This window comes from Macaca mulatta, chromosome 6 (assembly GCF_049350105.2).
Source record: "Macaca mulatta isolate MMU2019108-1 chromosome 6, T2T-MMU8v2.0, whole genome shotgun sequence".
In the NCBI taxonomy this organism is placed as follows: Eukaryota; Metazoa; Chordata; class Mammalia; order Primates; family Cercopithecidae; genus Macaca; species Macaca mulatta.
The window spans coordinates 78,440,235-78,460,193 of record NC_133411.1 but is presented as its reverse complement, the minus strand read 5'-3'; the positions used below and the strand labels follow the sequence as shown (position 1 = coordinate 78,460,193).

The 19,959-nt window shown below is 42.1% G+C and overlaps 1 protein-coding gene and 1 long non-coding RNA gene across 2 annotated transcripts in view; one reads left to right on the top strand and one right to left on the bottom strand.

Moving 5' to 3' along the window:
- MAP1B (microtubule associated protein 1B) overlaps nucleotides 1-4,208 on the bottom strand; it is a 103,782-nt gene extending 99,574 nt beyond the window's left edge. The window contains 1 exon segment of the mRNA NM_001265687.1: nucleotides 3,887-4,208. Within this exon segment, the coding sequence (NP_001252616.1) occupies nucleotides 3,887-4,070 (184 nt within the window). The 5' untranslated portion in view covers nucleotides 4,071-4,208.
- An 8,035-nt stretch (nucleotides 4,209-12,243) lies between these two features.
- Nucleotides 12,244-17,271, top strand: LOC106998802 (uncharacterized). The gene is made up of 2 exons (XR_003730362.2): nucleotides 12,244-12,794; nucleotides 13,188-17,271. It is a non-coding gene; the product is annotated as an uncharacterized LOC106998802 (long non-coding RNA).
- Nucleotides 17,272-19,959: the final 2,688 nt, after the last annotated feature.

Genomic DNA, 19,959 nt, shown 5'->3' with positions numbered 1-19,959 from the left:
TCTCACCACATATGGTATTGGTTTCTTATTTCCCCTGCTAAAAGAAAAGGAAAACTAAAACCCAAATCTTTCCTGGGTTTTAAATTCTCTTACCATCTTAGACTGAACACATTCAACTAAGTGACATCAGAATGTTACAATGTAATCAGCTAAACTTTTATCTAAAAATGCAGAGCAGTAGATGTTACATTCATCTATCTTTTCTGGAACAAATCTTGCTGATTCCCAATGTTAACTAAAGGAAAAGTTACAATCTAACGGTAATTGAAAACATTAAACAGACACGTAGTATTCCTTATATGGTTTAGTTTCTTAAAAATAAAATAAAATGAAACAATGAAAACTTTCACAAGGTTCTACAATTCAGTTTGCAAGGCATGGATGTATGTACTCTATGTATTAAAATAAAACCAAGAATCAGGACTTTGCTGAAAATGAGAACCACTAGCTAAATCCATGCTGGGGGCTAATTAGGGAGGAGAAAAAGGAGGTGCCAAAGAGTAGTAGTTGGTGGTAGCGAAAACGATTTGGAATAAAGTCCTGCATAACTAAATAAATGAAGCTAGCCTAGTCGGAGGAAACACTATTGTTCCAAACTCTGGAGGAGACAAGTCCAAAGCCTTCATTATGCTTTCCGAATATAGTTGAGAAAACAAGAGGGACCATCTCTCTTCCCTGGATTCAAGAAGCATTTACGAAGCATCCACACTGGGACGTTCCAGGCCTGTTGATTTACTGCATTACCACCATGTCTTTACAGATTTATAGATTATTTTCTAGGCTTTCCAGAGAGCCCTCAGTAATCAGATGGCAAGAATCCAAGTCACCAGGGTCTCCAAACCCAGAGTCTCAGTTAAGGCAGGAGGGGAAATAGGAAGAAAGAGTAACAGATGAAGAACTGCTTTCCCAGCCTGCAACACACAATCACCAGAGCTGGCTCCCCTGGAGTAGCTCCATCTTGCTTCACACAACACCGCCCAAAGGCACCAAGCAAAAACAGCAGTGGCCTCTGGAGGAGGCCCAGCTGAGACCTGGCGGCTGAAGCAGCAGCTTGTCGTGTACAGGAAAACAGGACCAGCCTGCTCTGTTGCTAAGTCATCTCAGACTGTCTGAAAAGCTATGGGAGCAGGATTTTCACTTAGCACTGCAAGGGCCTGCATCTTGAGCTGCAGCCAAGACCCCAGGACGCAGGAGAGCCATCTCTTTACACTGCTACGGTGTGTAAAGAAATGGCTCTGCTCACTCACTTGGTTGATTCTTAATGGGATCAATACAGTCATTTCGGAGTTCCATGCAAAAACCTGACCAAATTAGGGAATTAAAAATCAGGAAGCCATGATGATTATTGCAAAGGGAACACAAGGGGGCTTCTGGGGTTCCAGTAATGTCTGTTTCTTGATCTGGGTAACCCAGGCGTGTCCGTTTTGTGAAAATTCGTTGAGCTGCTCATCTTTGATTTGCGCCCTTTCCTCTCTATATAACACTTCAATCGAATTTTTAAAAACATTAATGTCAAAAAGACAAATCTGAATTTTGTTATTAAGTGCTAGTAGTGTAAAAACGGGTAAAGGCAGGGAGTCCTACTTCATGGCAGTACATGGATGCGTCTGTTTTCTCCGTAAACAGATGCAGCTTGAATAAACCCTCTGAGGAATAGGGCACTGAAAGGATGATCAGCTGAGTAACAAAGCAGGAAGATAATTACAGTCCGAAGGTGATTGCGGAACCGTCTCCCAGCATGGGGCGCTGCCCACAAGTGGATGGCCATACAAAGGCAAGCCCTGAAAACTGTTGTGCTAAAACCTTCCTCCCATCATAGGATGTTAGCCGACCCTGCACTAACATCATGACAGGGTCAGAAAACAGTGACGCTGCAGCACTGGTACTTCTGTCACTTATGAGTGCTGTGACCTTGAGCCGGTTCTCTTACCCTTCTCGCCTCTTATGGGCCCCCAGCTCTAAAACGGGGTTCATGATCCTTCTCCTAGCACCACCACATCGAATGGTTATGAAGATTTTGTAGATAGAAAAGCACCTCCTAATATATTCCTATTTCCCATAAGTGCCACTTACAAATAATTTTTTAAAGCAAAAAATCCAGTCATTGATTCCCACAATAGCCACACCCAAAATCAGTAAGTGTAAAATTTTTCAAGGAAAAAATTGTGCAAATAAACTAAATTAGAATAGACTAGACCAAAGGCCTACAGTCTGAAAATAAAGGGTTATTGAGATGCTCAAATAAGACATTTCACTATTGAAATATCTCTTGTTCTTGACTTTTTTGGAATAAAATACCATGACTTCCTGCTCACATTTTTTTTCTTTTTCTTTTTTCTTTTTTTTTTCTTTTTTTTTTTTTTTTTTAAGCTGAAAGGGAAAAATCAAGTGCTTTAAAGTTAAACAAAAGAACCAGGTCCGCAACTCCAGTCCCCACCCTGCAGCCTTTTGTTCTGGGGACAAGTGGCCGTTTCCAACTGCAGAGGCAGATGACAAGCATTTATTTTTTCATCTAAAACAAGGTTTTTCTTTCGTCTTTTATTGGGGAGGGGGAGCGGGGAACGAGGGCTGTGTGAACGCCCTTTGTCCGCCTCGGGCTGCCGTAGAGACCGCAGTGCGGACTGCACCACGCCCACCAACCGGTGTCTCCCGGAGAAACGCTTCAGCACCACCCCAGGAGAATAGAGCGCGGGCTGGAGCTGCGGAGAGACCCGGCGACCTCTGTCAGGGGCGAGGGGAGGGCTGGGACGCCGGGGATAAAGGGAAAGGCAGAGACCAGAGCTGCCCACCCAGGGACTCCCGGCGCAACAAAGCCAGGCAAACTGAGAGGTGGGGGCGCGCGGCCCCCGCCAGCCCGAGGCCCGGGCGGAGCGCACGCCCAGCCAGCCGTGCCCGACCGGGGCGCCGCAGTGTAGGGGGCGGGTGCGGCGGGCAGTCCGGGGGCACTGCGGCAGCTCGGGTGGGGCTGGGGGCGGGTCTCTCTGTGCGCCCGAGGCTGTGCCCGCCGGACCCTCACGGCCCCGCCCAGGGTACCCGGCATACCGCTATTCGGCCTCCGCAGAGCGCGCCACTGGTGCGCGCACCAGGCAAGGAGCTGACCCTACCCGCTGACGTCTCCCCCACCGACCCCCTTCAAGCTACCACTCCCGGGGCTAGGACTTCTAAAAGCAGCAGCCCCACCCCACAACTTGGGGTCCCATTGTCCTTTCTGAGAGCTGCAGCCAAGGCCCCAGGGGCGGTAGCGAGGCGGGCTCTGTCTGGTGGCGAAGCGCAGGCGGTTCTGCATCCCAGCATCTGGGCGGGGGGGGGCGGGGGGGAGCGGGCGTGGCCCTAGGACTAGCCTAGTCATTCTGAGGAAAGAAAGGATCGGGATGTTTGAAATCAAAAAAGGCGTTTCTCAGGGGCTGAGTTAGCTGTGGTGAGGCTGAATCTCACGCGGGCCCTGGCGCATGGGGCTTCGGCCCCAGGTCTGCAGTGGGGGGGTCCCAGCCTTTTCCTGAGGCCAGAAGGGGACTGAAAGGAGTGGTTGCATCAGGTCTCCCCCACCCTTCTGCCTCCTGCGGTTGCGGCTTTATTGTGGCCTCTGCTCCCCTGACACCTGCATTTCACTTAGCGGGAGAGGCGGTGGCCAACTCAGCAGAGGCTGCGGACCCAGCGTGGTGACAGATCCCTCAAGGTTACTGGAGACTCTCCCTCTGGGTCTCATATCTAATAATTCGGATTATTCTTAATTAGCCCAGAAAAGAGTCTGGACCAAGTATGAGAGGTGGCGGGGAGAGGCATGGGTGCGGGGCGCGCGGGAGGTGCGCGGTGGCCGTCGCGCCCTGGGTGGGGTCGTGTTTGCGCGTCTCCCAGCCCGCGTCCCTGGGGGCGCGGGGCCACTTACCGAGCTCTATGTTGCCGATGGCGCGCCGCAGGTGCTCCTCGGTCACGATCTCGCCGACGACCACCAGCAAGTAGAACTTGCTGTCAAGGAAGCGGTGCGACAGGCTGGGCGAGGTGGACGCCGCCGGGTTGGCGATGCTGCCGGACGGCTCCGGCTCGGTGGCTTCCACCACCACGGTCGCCATCCTGCCGGCTGCTGTGCCTGGGCGAAGTGTCTCGCTCCGGCCGCTCCTCTCCTCTGCGGCAGGAGAAAGGATTATCTCCGAAGGTGCTGTCTCCGCTCCGCCCCCTGCGTCCCCCCTCCTCTGGCGCCGCGCGCCGCCTCCCCCTCCGCCCTCTCCTAGCGCCGCGGAGAGTGCGCGGCGGAGAGGAGCGGGGAGTGAGAGAGGGCGGGGAGGCGGCGCTGCTTTTATATGGAGACTAGGCAGGGAGCCGGGGAGGAGGAGGAAGAGGAGGAGGAAAGGACCACCCGGCACATCCTCACGCGGTGGCTGCCTCCGCTCTTCCAGCCGTTGGCCCGAGGCTGATGTCATCTGCAGCAAATCATCTCGCCGGCGGCCCGGAAGCTGGAGGGAAGAGGTGTGCGGACAATGGTCGGGGCAGGGCCGCGAGCCAAGGGGCTTGGGAGCCCGCTGAGCTCCTGCTGCAGCCTCGAAGGGGGAAGACGCTCTCAACCTACACCACCCACCACGTACACACCCACTGCCCACTCCTCACCCTCACCCTGTCTGTGCATGGGACTGGAATGAGTTTCCATTTTCATAGTGGGGTCTTTCTGTTATCCGAGTTGCACTAGTCAGGCCTCTGGTTTGTGTGCCGTCTATGATGTAGCCAGGTTCTCAGGAACTGGGATAGCCACAGTGGGCACATGCGGGGCTGTGGGTACCCCGCCTAGGAAGGTGGAACCTGTCTTTTCTTTGACCTTGTGGCTTTAAGAAGACAATTTACTGATATTTACCAATGTCAGTATTTACTACCTTCACTTAAAGAATACATCAAAAATGCAAAACTTAAGCCTACTATTGTTCAGGCCTTGGATTCTACTCTGGCAGGGCCAAGGGTGAAAAAGTACTGGCTCATGGTGCTCATGGGAAATGAGAGAAATGTAGATGTATTATATTAGATACTGATTTCTTTCCTTAATATGCTGAACAGATAGTATCAGTAATAACAAAGAATAAAAAGAAGATACTGTCTCTACCCAGCAGGGTTACCGTGACTATAATGTACTTTTCAGTTCCTTGGGGAACACACAAGCAAAATTATCTCAAGTGACAATGATGTCTTTTAAAATATATGTAGCATTGGGAATTTTTATTGCCTTTGTTTATGTTTATAAGAACTCATAAAAATGTGTTTTTTTGTTTTGTTTTGTTTTTTTAAGGCAGCCTATTTACAACCATTTCTCACAAACATACTGAATATAGCTTCTGTCCCAGAAAAGGGGAGGACGGTGAGGAAAGAGCAAAATGTGCAAACATGGTATCATCATAGAAGTCTGGGGAATTCGAGCTTTAAGGAAGAGGGATAGATGGAAATTAGTCAACATAGCTTTAATACTAGAATGCCTGTTACTAAAAGATAGATAGATAGATAGATAGATAGATAGATAGATAGATAGATAGATAGCTAGATAGATAGATAGTCACCTAGATATTCTTAAGATTTCCAAAATAACCCAGTGACTTAGGTGTTAGCTGCCATGACTTATTGGTTATGTACTCTTTGCTCTTACATCTTTCCTGACACCCTGGCATGGGAAACATGCTGGGCAACCAAGGGCTGGGGGGTCCCATCCAACATGTCAATCTGATCAATGCAGAATAAAAATACCGTCTGGCCCGCAGTATTTGAGGTCTGTGACAGGCTTATAGAGAGTTGCATTCACCAGTAACTAGATGAAGTGTTTCCAACTAGCTGCATTCACCAGTAACTAGATGAAGTGTTTCCAGATCATATTTTGGTTAAGACATTCAATTGCTGTTCGAGAAATAAGGCCGGCACCAAAGCCCATAATCGGGGTGAGGGGCAGGAAATATGGTGAAGAGCACTGTTTTCCAAAGGTCATCCATTGGATTCCAGCCTCATCTAGTTTGTTTGTTTTTCCTTTTTTTGAACCACTGTTACTTTTATGTATGTAATAGTTTTCTTTTACTCAGTTAATTTATTTTACTTAAATTTATTTTTAAATGCAATTCTATGTTGCTGTATAAATGGAAACACTAATATCACTTATTAATAGAAAGTATCCCTAAAAATATACACAATGAAGATAAGATGTGATCAGATTCCTGCTACATACTGTTATTATTTGCTCAAGACTCTGAGTCCAAGGCTCTCCTTTCTTGGTTGAAAACAGAGATTGGCCAAGTGTTAGAGAGGTGTTAAAGAGATACTAACACCTGACTGAGTTGCTCTCCACGTTATAACAGAAGGTTGGATGAAAATTATAACAGAGCGCTTTCTTACTGTGTGTGTCTGTGCAATTAAACACCATAACCATGACCACCTAAGTCATCACCCACACTTTGGAAAATAGAGGCATAATGGGAGAACACAGACTAGGGATGCAGACTGCTCCTTTACAGCTCTGTAACTTTGGCAAGTGACTTTCTTTTTGATCTTCCATCTCCTTATTTAGTGAGAAGAATAACATCTTTATAATTGTTTAAGTAACTGTAAGAAAGAAGGAAATGATAGAATGTGTAAGCACCTAATACAGTGGCTGGACATAGTAAGCAGTCAAGGGATGGTTGATTAATTGACCTGTTTTCTCCCAGTTACTAAGACAATGGAGTAAAAGCAGTCTTACAAAATGTGCAAGTGATATTGCTACAACACCTCTGAAACAAGAATAGAATATTACATTATTATACTTCAATACTGGAAAAGTAGCCCCTTCTCCTCTTCATCCCAAGAAAATGTATACAGTTCTAAGGAGGAGAAAGGGGGAAAACTAACATATAAGAGCCCCAATATTGCCAGCTGCTCAACTGACATCACCTGGATATACCAAAGGCATGTGAATCTTGACATGCTCCAAACCCAAATCATCTTTTCCCTCCAAACCTGGGACACTCTCACTCTTGTTATTTCAATGAACCATAACACCATGTATCCCATGATGCAAGCCAAAACCTCACAAATATTTTGGACTGTCCCCTGACCCTTAGCTTCCTGTGCAATCCAGCATGGAGTCTGGTCAATTTCACCTTCAGTACCTCTTCAATCCATCCACTTTTCTCCATTATCACCAACCTAGTCCAAGCTAGCATCATTGTGATAGGTACTAGTGTACCAATTAGAAAATGGGTTCCAGAGTCAGACTGCCTGGTTTTGAATCCTAATACCATAATTTATTAGCTGTGTGGCCTTAAGCAAGGTGCTTAACCACTCTATACCTTGGTTTTCTCATTTGTATAATAGAGTACCAACCTTACGGACAGGAGGACAGTTTAAATATGTAAATTACTTAAAACAGTGCCTTGTATATAATGAGCACTAAATAGGGGTTAGTTGTTTTTGGGTGTTATTGTTTAACATTTTACTATGGAAAATTTCAAACAGAGAGATTAGAGAGAATGATATAAGTAACCCTCACATACGCATTATCCCCAATCCATAGATTTTTATAATCTGCTTCTTTAAATCAAGATTGAAATAATATCTATATATTTCAACTGATTGATCAGTCTTAAACTCCTTTGATCTATGTAATCCTACTATTTTTTTCCTTGTAATTTTCTGTTGAATAGTGGCAACATTGTTCAGCAGAGTTTCACAAAGCATAAATTTTGCTAATTGCATCCCCTGTTGTGTTATTTAACATGTTCTTCTATCTTCTGAATTTTCTGATAGACTTAAAGGCTTTATCAGATGCAGATTTGATATTTTTTACAAGTATACTTCATAGGTAATATTGTGGTTTTCCATCAGAAGGCAGCTAAAGAATGGTTAACCCTCATTCTGTGATTTTAGCAACTCTTAATGATCATTACCTAGATCCATTATTTCACTATGGATTGAAAAAAATGATAATATTCTAATTTTGTTATTATTTATTTGACAGCTAGAAGAGTTCTGTTAGGAGACGTGTTATCCTGTCAGTTGATCACCCTGAGGTACAGCATGTACAGGAAAAGAAGGATGAACGCATGACTTTTTCTCTTTATTTACTAACTTTCAAAATAATGAATTTATTCCAAATCATTCTCAAAAGGGTGACTAACTTTTTGTATCATTACAAATATAACTTACATTATTCATATTGATGCTTTCATTTTTTCATCTTTGGCCAGTAGTATGGTAAGGTATCCCCACCTTACCTTGCACATATCTGGCCTCAGAACCTGGAATTAGCAGTTTCTCTATGGAATCCAAGTTCCTTAAGTGGGTAATGGTATTTGGAGACCCCTGTATACCAGGTGTTACTACTATTTTGATCATTGTGTCTAGACATTTTCAGTGGACAGAAGTATGAAATAAATTGTTTTTCAAATATGAATTCATACTTATACCTCTAACTCAGTATCAGGACTACAGGGATTTTGTTTAATGTTTTATCTTGCATCTGTATTTCCTTTGTCCTATGCCTAGAATTCCAGTTTTCAAAGACTCCAAGGGCGACAGAATTAGAACAGCAGGTAGCTTCTCATTTTTCTTGTTCCACAATATGTACAAATTACCCTCATGGTAGTTTTAGATACAAATGCAACACTTTTGCCAACAATGTGATTACTAAAATCATTTTAAGGTATCTAGTTTGTTTGTTTGGTTGGTTGGTTGGTTTTTTTTTTTTTGAGACGGATTCTCACTCTTGTCGCCCAGGCTGGAGTGCAGTGGTGCGATCTCGGCTCACTGCAACCTCTGCCTCCAGGGTTCAAGCGATTCTCCTGCCTCAGCCTCCTCAGTAGCTGGGATTACAGGCACCTGCCACCATGCCCGGCTAATTTTTGTACTTTTAGTAGAGACGGGATTTCGCCATGTTGGCCAGGCTGGTCTCAAACTCCTGACCTCAGGTGACCCACCTGCCTCAGCCTCCCAAAGTGCTGGGATTACAGGTGTGTGCCACTGTGCCCAGCCTAAGGTATACAGTTTTAAAGTGTAATTAATTCTGTTATATGTGATTATGCCAGTAACTCAATGCATAGTTATGTTCAATTGTTTCATTTTGTTTTCAGTTTTTATGAATTGATTTTTATAATTTAACGTTGCTTTATAATAATGTAAAATATTTACATGGTTCCAAGGTGAAATCTACAAAACAATTTGTATTTGGAGAACTTTAGCCTCTATCCCTGTCCCCTCCACCTTTCTCCCTGTCTCTTCCTGTGAGTAACACTTTGTAACCTTGATTTAGCCTTTCACTTTAAAAGTGAAGTAGCAGCATATACATACAATTTTCTCCACTTCGCTTTTTTCATCAAACACTGTTCCTGACTATAACTCTACAATAATATATGTTAATAGTCCTCATTTTTATTTATAGTTGCATAGTAACCCATTATGTTTATTTAGTATAATTTACTCAACCAGTCCATTGTTGAACATTTGAGCTATTTCAAGTTTAATTTATATTGTAAACAGTAGGTCAAGCTATTGTTTTATCCCTGTGCAACCTCAATAGTCACCTTACTGGCATCTATATAGCCACAATGACTCACCCAATCCATGCTTCACACCATATGGAAAATGATCTTTTCTGATCTGGTTATGTTGCCCCATCTCTACTTAAAACACAAATGGCTTCTCATTTTAGGATAAAAACCAAACTTCTCAGTGTCACCTACAAGTCTGGTCCCCATTTATCTCAGCAGCTTCATCTGGCCCCTTCACTTGCCCTTACTTTCCAGCACCAGCCACAATGACTTTGTGCCAGACCATCCTTCCCTCCAACACGGCCTTTCCCTTGCTTTTCCCCCTGACGAGAGGCCTGCTTTTGTCCATTTTCTGTTGCTGTAACAGAGTACAGCAGACTGGGTAATTTGTAAAGAAAACACATTTATTTTGGAGGCTGGGAAGTCCAAGGTGGAGGGACTGAATCTGGTGAGGGACTTCTTGCTGTAACCTCCCATGGCAGAAGGCAGAAGGGCAAGAGAGGGCGGGAGTGAGAGAGCAGAGAGCAGAGAGCAGAGAAGGCTGAACTCACTTTTATAACAAAGCCACTCTCTGGATAGCTAACCCACTCCAGAGATAACAACATTAATCCATTCATGAGGCAGATCTCTCATGACCCAGTCACCTCTTATCAGGCCCCACCTCCCAGGACTGTGGCAATGGGAATTAAGTTTCCAACGCATGAACCTTGGAGGACACGTTTAAACCATAGCAAACACTGACTAGTTAACTTCACCTCATTAGTATCTTCTCATTTCATAGATAACATCTCAGCTATCACTTTCTTAGGGAAGCCCACTCTGACCTTCCTCACTAAGTTAACCTTTTTAAATGCACTTTTAGTTCCATGCCCCACTGATATTTTTCAACATTGTAATTTTGCATTTATAGCTGCAATTTAAAAAATTTGTCTCAGCCTTCACCGTGGAACTGTATGCTCTACAGGAGCAAAGAACATGTCTATCCCCACCCCCCAACACACCCTCTTCACACCTACCCAGCCACCCACATACCTTAGTATTCCTGTGGCTCAGCATAGGGCATATGCTCAGTCAAAGCATATTCAATGACTAAATGAATGGCTTCTATGAGCCATGGTAGTGTGCTAGGTGCTTAAAGTACTTCAGTGAATTCCCACAAACTTTCTAAGAAATTGGTATTATTTATATTTTTGATGGCTTGAAGTCTGTATTGATGTCTCTTTCTGGTTTCTGATCTTGATAATTTGTATTTTCTTTGTGTTTTTCTTGATCAGTCTAGCTAGGGGTTTATCAATTTTGTTAATCTTTACAAAAACCTACATTTGACATTATTGATAGTTTTCTATTTTATGTACATGTATATATGTTTTCATTGAAGCTGTTTCTATCTATGCTGTTTTTACTCCTAATTTCTTTGGGTTTTATCTTAATTCCTATTTTAGCTGCTTGAGAAGCTTAAGTAATTGATTGTCAGTTTTCCTTCTTTCTGACAAATACATTTAAGGCTAAATATTTCTAACTCCTGCTTTAGCTGCCCTGTACACATTTTGATGTGTTGTATCTTTATTATCATTCATTTCATAATATTTTCTAATGTCATTGTGATTTCTTTTTTGTCATTAGTTATTATTATTGCTGTTTGACAGGTGAAAAACTGACATGGAGAAAAGTTAGACAATTCCTCCAAATCACAAAGATAGTAAGTTGAAAACTTGTGAAAAGAACTCTGCTATGTCATATTTCAAAGTCTGTGACCTCCCCTATATGATATCTTCCCTGATGCTATAGGAATTAAAGCAAATAAAGGAAACAAAGCATAGCCCAAGTGTTGTTTGGTGGGAAGAATAAAAGAGTCAGAGTAAATGAATGAGCCTCCAGTGTTGTTGTGTTGTTTGTTAGAGTTAAAGTGATTCTCTAGAGTGTAACTGAAGACGGTATGTCATTTAAGGGTCAAGAAATAGTCTGTTTACTCAGCATTCATCAGTCCTTTCTTTCTAAATGTTAAGCTAGCTATAGAAAAATTACAGAGAGCCTGGGGAAATAAACAAAAGGAAAATTAGGGAAAAGACTTACAAGGTATGAAGTATTAGAGAACATTTAAAAAGGATAATCTATACCATTGATGGCTGCAGCCATTCTCTGTGCCCATAAAATAAATGGGCCTAACAATTAACAGTGGCTATTAGGTTAGTTAGAAGAGGGATGTTTCTGAAAATTCCATAGTGAGCTTCATAGCCAGAGGAAAATATCTTATACTTCTTTCTATTCAATCATCCTTGACTCTGAAAGTGCCTCTTATTTTCTTTTGGTGGAACGGTGGGAAAAAATATCACACTGGAAGGCCAATTGACTGAGATCAAGTCCCTTTTCCTAACTGTGTGAACTGGGTCCTTCCCATCACTATCCTTCAACGACAAGAAAAACAAAACACATCCTATCAATGTATAAAGCAGAAAATAAAAGTTCCTTCTTTGCTACCCCTAGTTCTATTCCCCTTCCTAGAGGCTAAACTGTTTTGCGTGTGTGTGTGTGTGTGTGTGTGTGTGTGTGTGTGTAGAATGTACACATATATGTAGGGGAACGATTCTAGGACTCCCCTGTGAATACCAAAATTCAGGGACGCTTAAGTTCCTTATATAAAATGATGCTTATAACCTATGCACATCCTCCTATATACTTTAAATAATCTCGATTACTTATAATACCTAAAACAGTATAAATGCTATGTAAATAGTTGTTATACTGTATTGTTTAGGAAATAATGACAAGAAAAAAGTCTGCACGTGGTCAGAACAGATTCAACCATTCTTTTTTTATATATATTTTTCTGAATAATTACAATCCATGGTTTGTTGAATCCACAGATGCAGAACTGGTGGATATGGAGGGCTGACTGTATACATGTATCTTCCCCATATAAATAGAATACTATTTTATATACTGTGTTGTGCAAATGGCATTTTCCCTTTGGAGCTCTTTTCAAATGTTTAAAAATCTATTTTAAAAAATTGCTACACAGTAGCTCATAGACTGAATCTACCATAGTTCATTTACTCTTTCTCCTCTTGGTGGTCCTTTAGGAGGTGTTTGGTTTTTTTCTATTATAAATAGTGTGCAATGACCATGCTTGTAAGTGCTTCTATATTCATATATGTTTCTCTGAGCACAGATGCCTAGATCTAGAAGCCAAACAGATGGGTTGAAGGTGATACCTAATTTTAACATTTGATGACTCCTGCCAAATTACCCTCTGAAAAGAATTTAACAATTTGTACTCCTGCCGCACCATTGCCTCTTTCCTCACATCATAAGGTAAGCCTTCTTATTTTTTACTCATCAAAGTGAGATAAATATTTACCGTTTAAAACTAAGCACCTTTTAAACTGCTTTTCTTTCTTTATTGGTTTAACTCTTTAGGATGTGTCTTTTTTCCTATTGGACTATTGTTTTTATCTTTACTGGCTTTTAGAAGCTCTTTATATAATCTGGATAATAAGCTTTTGTCATCAATATATGTTGCAGATATTACCTCTTAGTGTGTCAGATTTTGTATTTATGTCTATTTATTATGTCTGTGACCATACAAATGATTACATTTCTTATAAGGTTAGACCAAGCTTCTTTCTTTATGAGTTAATGGGGGTTGTCTGTCTCAGAAAGGATCTCTCATCCCGAACCTTAAAACTATTCTCCTAATAATTTTAGATTTGTTCAATTGAGAGAGTGCTTAACTCAGGAGATCAATAAAGGTTCATAAAGGAAGAAATACTTGAAATTGTCCTGGAAGAACTATATTTTTCAACAGGCAGAGATGGAGAAAGCACAATCTACATGAAGAGAACAGCATGAGCAAAAAGAACCGGTAGAAATATATTGAGCTTATTCTTGAAAATAGCTAGCAGTTTACTCCTCCTTTCTTTTGTATACTAATGGCAGCACACTGAACAAACTGTCATCTTGCTTATCACTTAGCATATCTTTGAAATACTTCCATAATCATTGTAAGGAGTATCCCTATTGCTTTTTGAGCAATGCATAGAATTCCATTTTGTGTGAATATCATAATTTATCACTCTTCTATTTTTATCACTCCTCTGTCAATGATGACTTCCAGTCTTTTGATAATATAAACAGTGCTATAGTAAATAGAGTTCTGTATATGTCATTTCCCACAGGTTAGAGACCATCCATAGGATAAATTTCTACCAAATTGCTGAGTCCAGGATATGCATGTTTGTAATTTTGGAAGATCTTAAAAACTTGCCTCCCATAGGTGTTGTACCAGTATGTACTTCTGCCAGTACTAGATGGGTGGGCTGCTGATTCCTCAAAACGTAAGTATTTTCAAACTTTTAAATTTTAACCCATTTAACGTAATTTAAAAATTATGTCTCTGTGTGGTTTTAGTTCCGTTTCCCTTATTATATGTAAGGCTGAACATCTTGGCGTATGTTTAAGGGCCATCTGCATTTCCTTTTCTGTGCACTGTCAGCTTATATGCTTTGCCCATTTTTTCTAGTAGAGGGTTAGTGTTTTTCTTATTGATTTGTATGTATTCTGTATTACTCCTTTATCACACTGCTACAGAGAAATGCCTGAGACTGTGTCATTTATAGAGAAAAGAGGTTTTATTGGCTCACAGTTCCAGGCTGTACAGGAAGCATGGCTGGGGAGGCCTCAGGAAACTTACAATCATGGAAGAATGTGAAGGGGAAGCAGGCACATCTACACATGGGCAGAGCAGGAGGAAGAGAGATAAGGAAGAGGTGCTACATGCTTTTAAGCAACAAGAGCTCATGAGATCTCACTATCGCGAGAATAGCAAGGAAGAAATCTGCCCCCATGATTCAGTCACCTCCGGCCAGACCCCTCCTCCAACATTGGGGATTACAATTTGACATGAGATTGCTGGTGGGACACAAATCCAAACCATATCATATTCTTCATACATTTGGGAAATTATCTTTTTTCTGTAATATGATTTACAAATATTTTTCTCAGATTGGCATTTGTTTTTTGACTTTTCATATTGTACATTTTGCCATGGGAACTTTTTTTGTCATTAAATTTACCTATTCTTTCATTCATATGGTTTCTGCGTCCGGTATTATACTTAGAAAGACCTTTACCATTCTGAAATGATATAAGAAAAATTCTCTCAGGGTTTTTTTTCTGGTAATTTTAAGACTTTACTTATAATATTTTGGACTTATCCAGATGTAGACTATAAGATAAGGATCCACATTTTTCCCCCAGCTCTACATTTTGCTGCTAGAAGATTTTACAAAATTTTGCAATTACTTAGTAACTTCTATTTCTTCCCAAATGATTTTGAAATCTGTAAGAGCAGAAACTTTGATTTCTCATTTTTATTCTTTCACATGCCTGCCCTTTAATGCACTTCAACCCCAGCCCCAAGTCTTGCCTAGTACTTGGCAGTTAGATAGTTGTACTTCTGCATTTCTTGACTCCTGGGGAGGAAAGATTCGACCTGAGTTAAGGCAAGTCCTACCCAGGATGTGGCTGCAAATGAGATTGCAAAGTTCTCAACCGGTGTCTTTTCATTAAACTCTGGCTTTTACCAAGTACAAGTACCAAGTGAGTCATACCGATACATGTAGAGGATGGCATCCTGAGGGGAAAAGAATTATAGTGGAAATAGCCAAGGCTGCTTGGAGATAAGCTTCTCAGCTGGCACTGCAGAACAGCAGCCACTGCCACAGCAAACAGCAAAACAATAACAAGCTTGCTTGCAGAAGGTGGGAAGCTGCAGACATAAATGCCGGCTCCTTTCCCAGGGTACCAGCAGTCCCTGGGGATGAAGTATTCTAAATGGGCAGCAGTTGTGGAGTCCTCCCAGCTCACAGGAATGGAAGATGTCACTCACTAGCAGAAGTGCTCTGGGGTGGCAGTGAGGAGTGCTGTCTTTGGACTCTAAGAGGAACATCTGTATGGCACCAGGCTCAGGGAGACATGTCTTGTGTGTCCTGCTAAGCACTAACAGCAATAATTGAGCACAGCAGTCTGCCTCACATCATTCTAGGCCCTAGGAGGGCACAAAGTTGGTTCTTGGCTCAGCTTATCAGGAAAGTAACATATGCACATACAAATATAGTGTCCAACAGCAGAAAGGGATGCCCTGAACAATCCAGGTTGCACAAAGGAGTATGGACAAACAAGTAGTTGCATCCAGCTGGGAGCACCAGGAAAGCTCAGAAGGAGGACACCTCCAGCAACCAGTGAGTGTACTCTGTCACCAGGTGCCTTGGAGAGTGGAGGATCTGCAGGGCACTTTTTGAGGCTGATAGGAAGAAAGCAGATGGGTGGGGTGGTAGACAGAATGACGCTCTCACCCTCTGCAATGTTCACATTCTAATCCCTGGGATATGAGAATATGTTACTCTAGTTGACAAAAGAGACTTTGCAGGTGTGATTAAGGATTTTGAGCTGGGGAGGTGACTCTGAATTATGTGAATGGGCCCAATATAATCACAAGGGTCCTTATAATAGGGAGACAGGAGTGTCAGAGTCAGAGATGAGATGTGATGATGGAAGCAGTGGTGAGAGAGAGATGTGAAGATGGAAGGAGAGAGCCATGGGCCAAGGAATTTGGGTGGCCTCTAGAAGCTGGAAAAGGCAAGGAAATGGATCCTCCCCTAAAGACTCCAGCAGAAAGAAAACCCTGCTGACACTTTGACTGTAGGACTTCCGACCTCCAGAACTATAAAATAATAAATTCATGTTGTTTTAAACCACTAAGATTATGTTAATTTGTTACAACAGTCATGAGAAATGAGCACAGGTGGATTAGACACTTCAAGAGATGTAATTTCTTTGTGTAATTCCTTCTGGGAAGCTCCCAGCCTGACATTTAGTACAGATGTGCCCCAATCCTGCTCCATATTACGAACTAGAATATGGTAGAATTGGGCGGGAACAGACCAAAAGATCGGGGCTGCCGTGAAGCCCCCTGCCTTGGCACTTCTCGTCTTCATGCTTCTCATTTGCAGCATGGTCAGCGTACGCAGCGTTCACCCTCTAATCAGTAGGAGTTGGGCAAGAGCATCTGAAAACCACTGGGTTTTAAAATAGTGATACAATCGAAGTTGTGCTTTGGGAAACTGTGGGCAGTTTCTCTCAAATCCCATGGTCAGCAAGTATCTGATTTCCCCTCAGATGGCATTTCAATTTGCCATTTCTGAATGGAGCTTGGTTCTTTAGAATTCTATAGTTGCTTATGGATTAGTTACTGCAGAGGTGAAGTCTTTCTACATGTGTGTGAACTTTTAAAAAATAAAGTCATATACGGATACCAGATGAGAAACAAAGTTTTCATATTGTGATATCTGGGCCCAAAGGGATAGCCATTTATTTGGTAGTTCAGACATTCATTCAATCAACACATCTTTAGCAAGCATCTGCCATGTAACAGGTACTGCTGGAGTCGCTGGAGATGCAATGATGAGAAAAACATACTTGGTCCCTCCCCTCATAGGCCTTACTCTACAGGGAGGAAGAAGTGCAAATATGGGAAACCAGAGAAAGGGTATTTTCAACATCTTTTTCCCCAGCTTTATTGAGGTATAAATGACAAGTAAAATTTTACATATTCAAGGTATACAATGTGATGATTTGATATACATATACATTGTGAAATGATTACCACAATCAAATGAATCAATGTCTCCAGCCCCACACATAACTACCATCTGTATGTGTGTATGGTGTGAACTTAACATTCTTTAGAGGAGAATAAAGGAAAGTTCACTGGCCAAAATGCAGCACAAAAGATTGTGAAGTGGCACAGATTCCATGTGGAATCAGATGGCATATCTTTTTGTTTGTTTTCTTTTGTTTTGTTTGAGACAGAGTCTTGCTCTGTTGCCCAGGCTGGAGCACAATGGCTCAATCTTGGCTCACTGCAACCTCTGCCTCCCTGTTCAAGCGATTGTCCTGCCTCAGTCTCCAGAGTAGCTGGAACTATAGGCACGTGCCACCACACTCAGCTAATTTTTGTATTTTTAGTAGAGATGGGTTTCACAATGTTGGCGAGGCTGGTCTCGAACTCCTGACCTCAGGTGATCCGCCCGCCTCAGCCTCCCGAGGTGCTGGGATTACAGGCATGAGCCACCACGCCCAGCCTGACACGGCTTCTTGAATACCCCAGAAACACGGTTTCTTCATCCACACCAGGGAGCGAGAATCTGGCCACTCTAGTGGCCATAGCATCAGAAAGATTCCACTGGCGGTACAGTGGAAACAGTACAGTACAGTGGAAATGGTACAGTACAGCACAAACAGAAACAGCATGGGATGATACCCAGACTTGTCACAGCCCCCATGTGCCCAGTGTTAGTTCAGCCTTCCCTGGGTGCAGTAGGCCTCAGAAACATCATGTCTCTGAGCTCTCGTGCTTGTGCACTCCAGAACACAAAACAGGCACAGGAAGGTTATGATGACTGTCACTCACAGAGAGTATCACAACCTGGAGAAAACGTGACAAAACTGTCATTTTTTAACCTTTTAAACCAGATGCCCTCCTGTGGTAAATATAAAAATCTACTTCCTTTTAAGTATTTGAAACTTTATAATATGTTAATCATCATGACTGAAAGCAAACCAAAGTGAAACAAAGGGTAATTGTAAAAGACAATTTTGGATTTGATCCGGAAAGGTATTTTACTTTTATAATGACAGCAGCATTAAGTAGTGGCATGCAGGGTGGGAGTGTGGAAAAGGGGCTACTGAGGTCCTTGGAACATGAGGACTCCTGTGCTTGTCTTCCACATGTGCAAAGTGTCCTCTGAGAGCTTGACGCTGTCACTTGTGAAATTATCCCAGTAAATGATTCTTGACAGCAAGGAAATTACACTAATATTTGTGTATCTGATTTCTTTCCATACTAAAAAACAATTATTAAATATTCAACCAATGTATTTGATGGGAAAATGACACACTACCTAAATATAAATAATCTCCAAAAAATGTCACTAGTATAATGTTATAGTATGTGTAGTATGATGTGAGGTTAATTAAGTGAGCTTATAGTCAGGCTACCCAACTTTAAACCCAGTCCCATTTATTAGCTATTGAACAAGGACAAGCTACTTCACTGCATGTGTCTCAATTTTCTTATTTGTAAAATGTGGATATCTAGCATCTCTATGTCATAGAGTTGTGACTCATTCATTTGCTCATTCAGCATTTATTGTGTACCCAGTGGGTTTCAGACACAATGCTAGTTGCAGGGGAGATACAGCGTATTTAAATATCTACTGTTTTAAAAATGTTTTGGGAGATATGGGCAGTGTCTACAGTTTCAGAGCTGATCTTATTTTCAAACTAGTTTTATTTGCTTTGACATTTTTTGATGCCTTTTTTTTTTTTTTTTTTTTTTTTTTTTGCTAATGCCTTAACATAAAATGTAATAGACTGTAAAAACTGTCATACAGCCAGGTGCGGTGACTCATGCCTGTAATCCCAGCACTTTGGGAGGCCAAGGAAGGTGGCTAACGAGATCAGGAGATCAAGACCATCCTGGCTAACATGGTGAAACCCCGTCTCTACTAGAAACACAAAAAGTAGCTGGGTGTGGTGGCACATGACTGTAGTCCCAGCAGCTTGGGAGGCTGAGGCAGGAGCATCTCTTGACTTGGGAGGTGGAAGTTGCAGTGAGCCGAGATTGCACCACTGCATTCCAGCCTGGTGACAAAGAGAGACTCCGTCTCAAAGAAAAACAAAACAAAACAAAGAACAACATCAGAAATCCCTGTCACATTATTATCCACCCATGGTTGTGTAATTTTGCCCTTCAGAGTTCTCAGGAGCCACGAAATATATAGATGAATAAATCAACAGATAATAGCAAAGATATACTGGCAAAACAACATGTATGCAGACTTACAAACAAGTTAACAGAGATAATCCTTGGCAAACTATTCTCTGGAGTACCTTACTTACAAACAACATTTACAAATCAAATAGAGCCCCTCAGAAAAGGCTTGTAAAATGTAGCAATATGGCTTTGGCCACTGCATTTTCCTGACAGTGAGTCCTAATTCATAACACATAACAGCAGCCTGTCATCCAAAGGTTGCAGTGATGTGATTGTAGGTGGCTTTCTGTTCCAAGATACCAGTAATACCACATCTAACCTCTGAGTAAGAAATATCTATTTCTGCTTCTTTTGAACTCCCACCCAAAAGAGAAAAATCACTCTCAGAAGCCATGTTCCAGCTCAGGAATGCCCATAGAATAAGCCAGGGGCTTTGAGTGTGGACATGCCCCTAACATTGCTGGTTACCTGGCCTCATCTGCAGAGGGTACGCCTACCTTGAAATCTGCCAACACAGCACTCTTGGTGGAGGTTTTGGGGTCATTTGATTGAAAGATTTTTCGTAGTCTGGAAGGACAAATACACTATTAAAACAGAACAAAAATGGAAACTCAGGAAACTAGCCACATGCCAAAGATGACA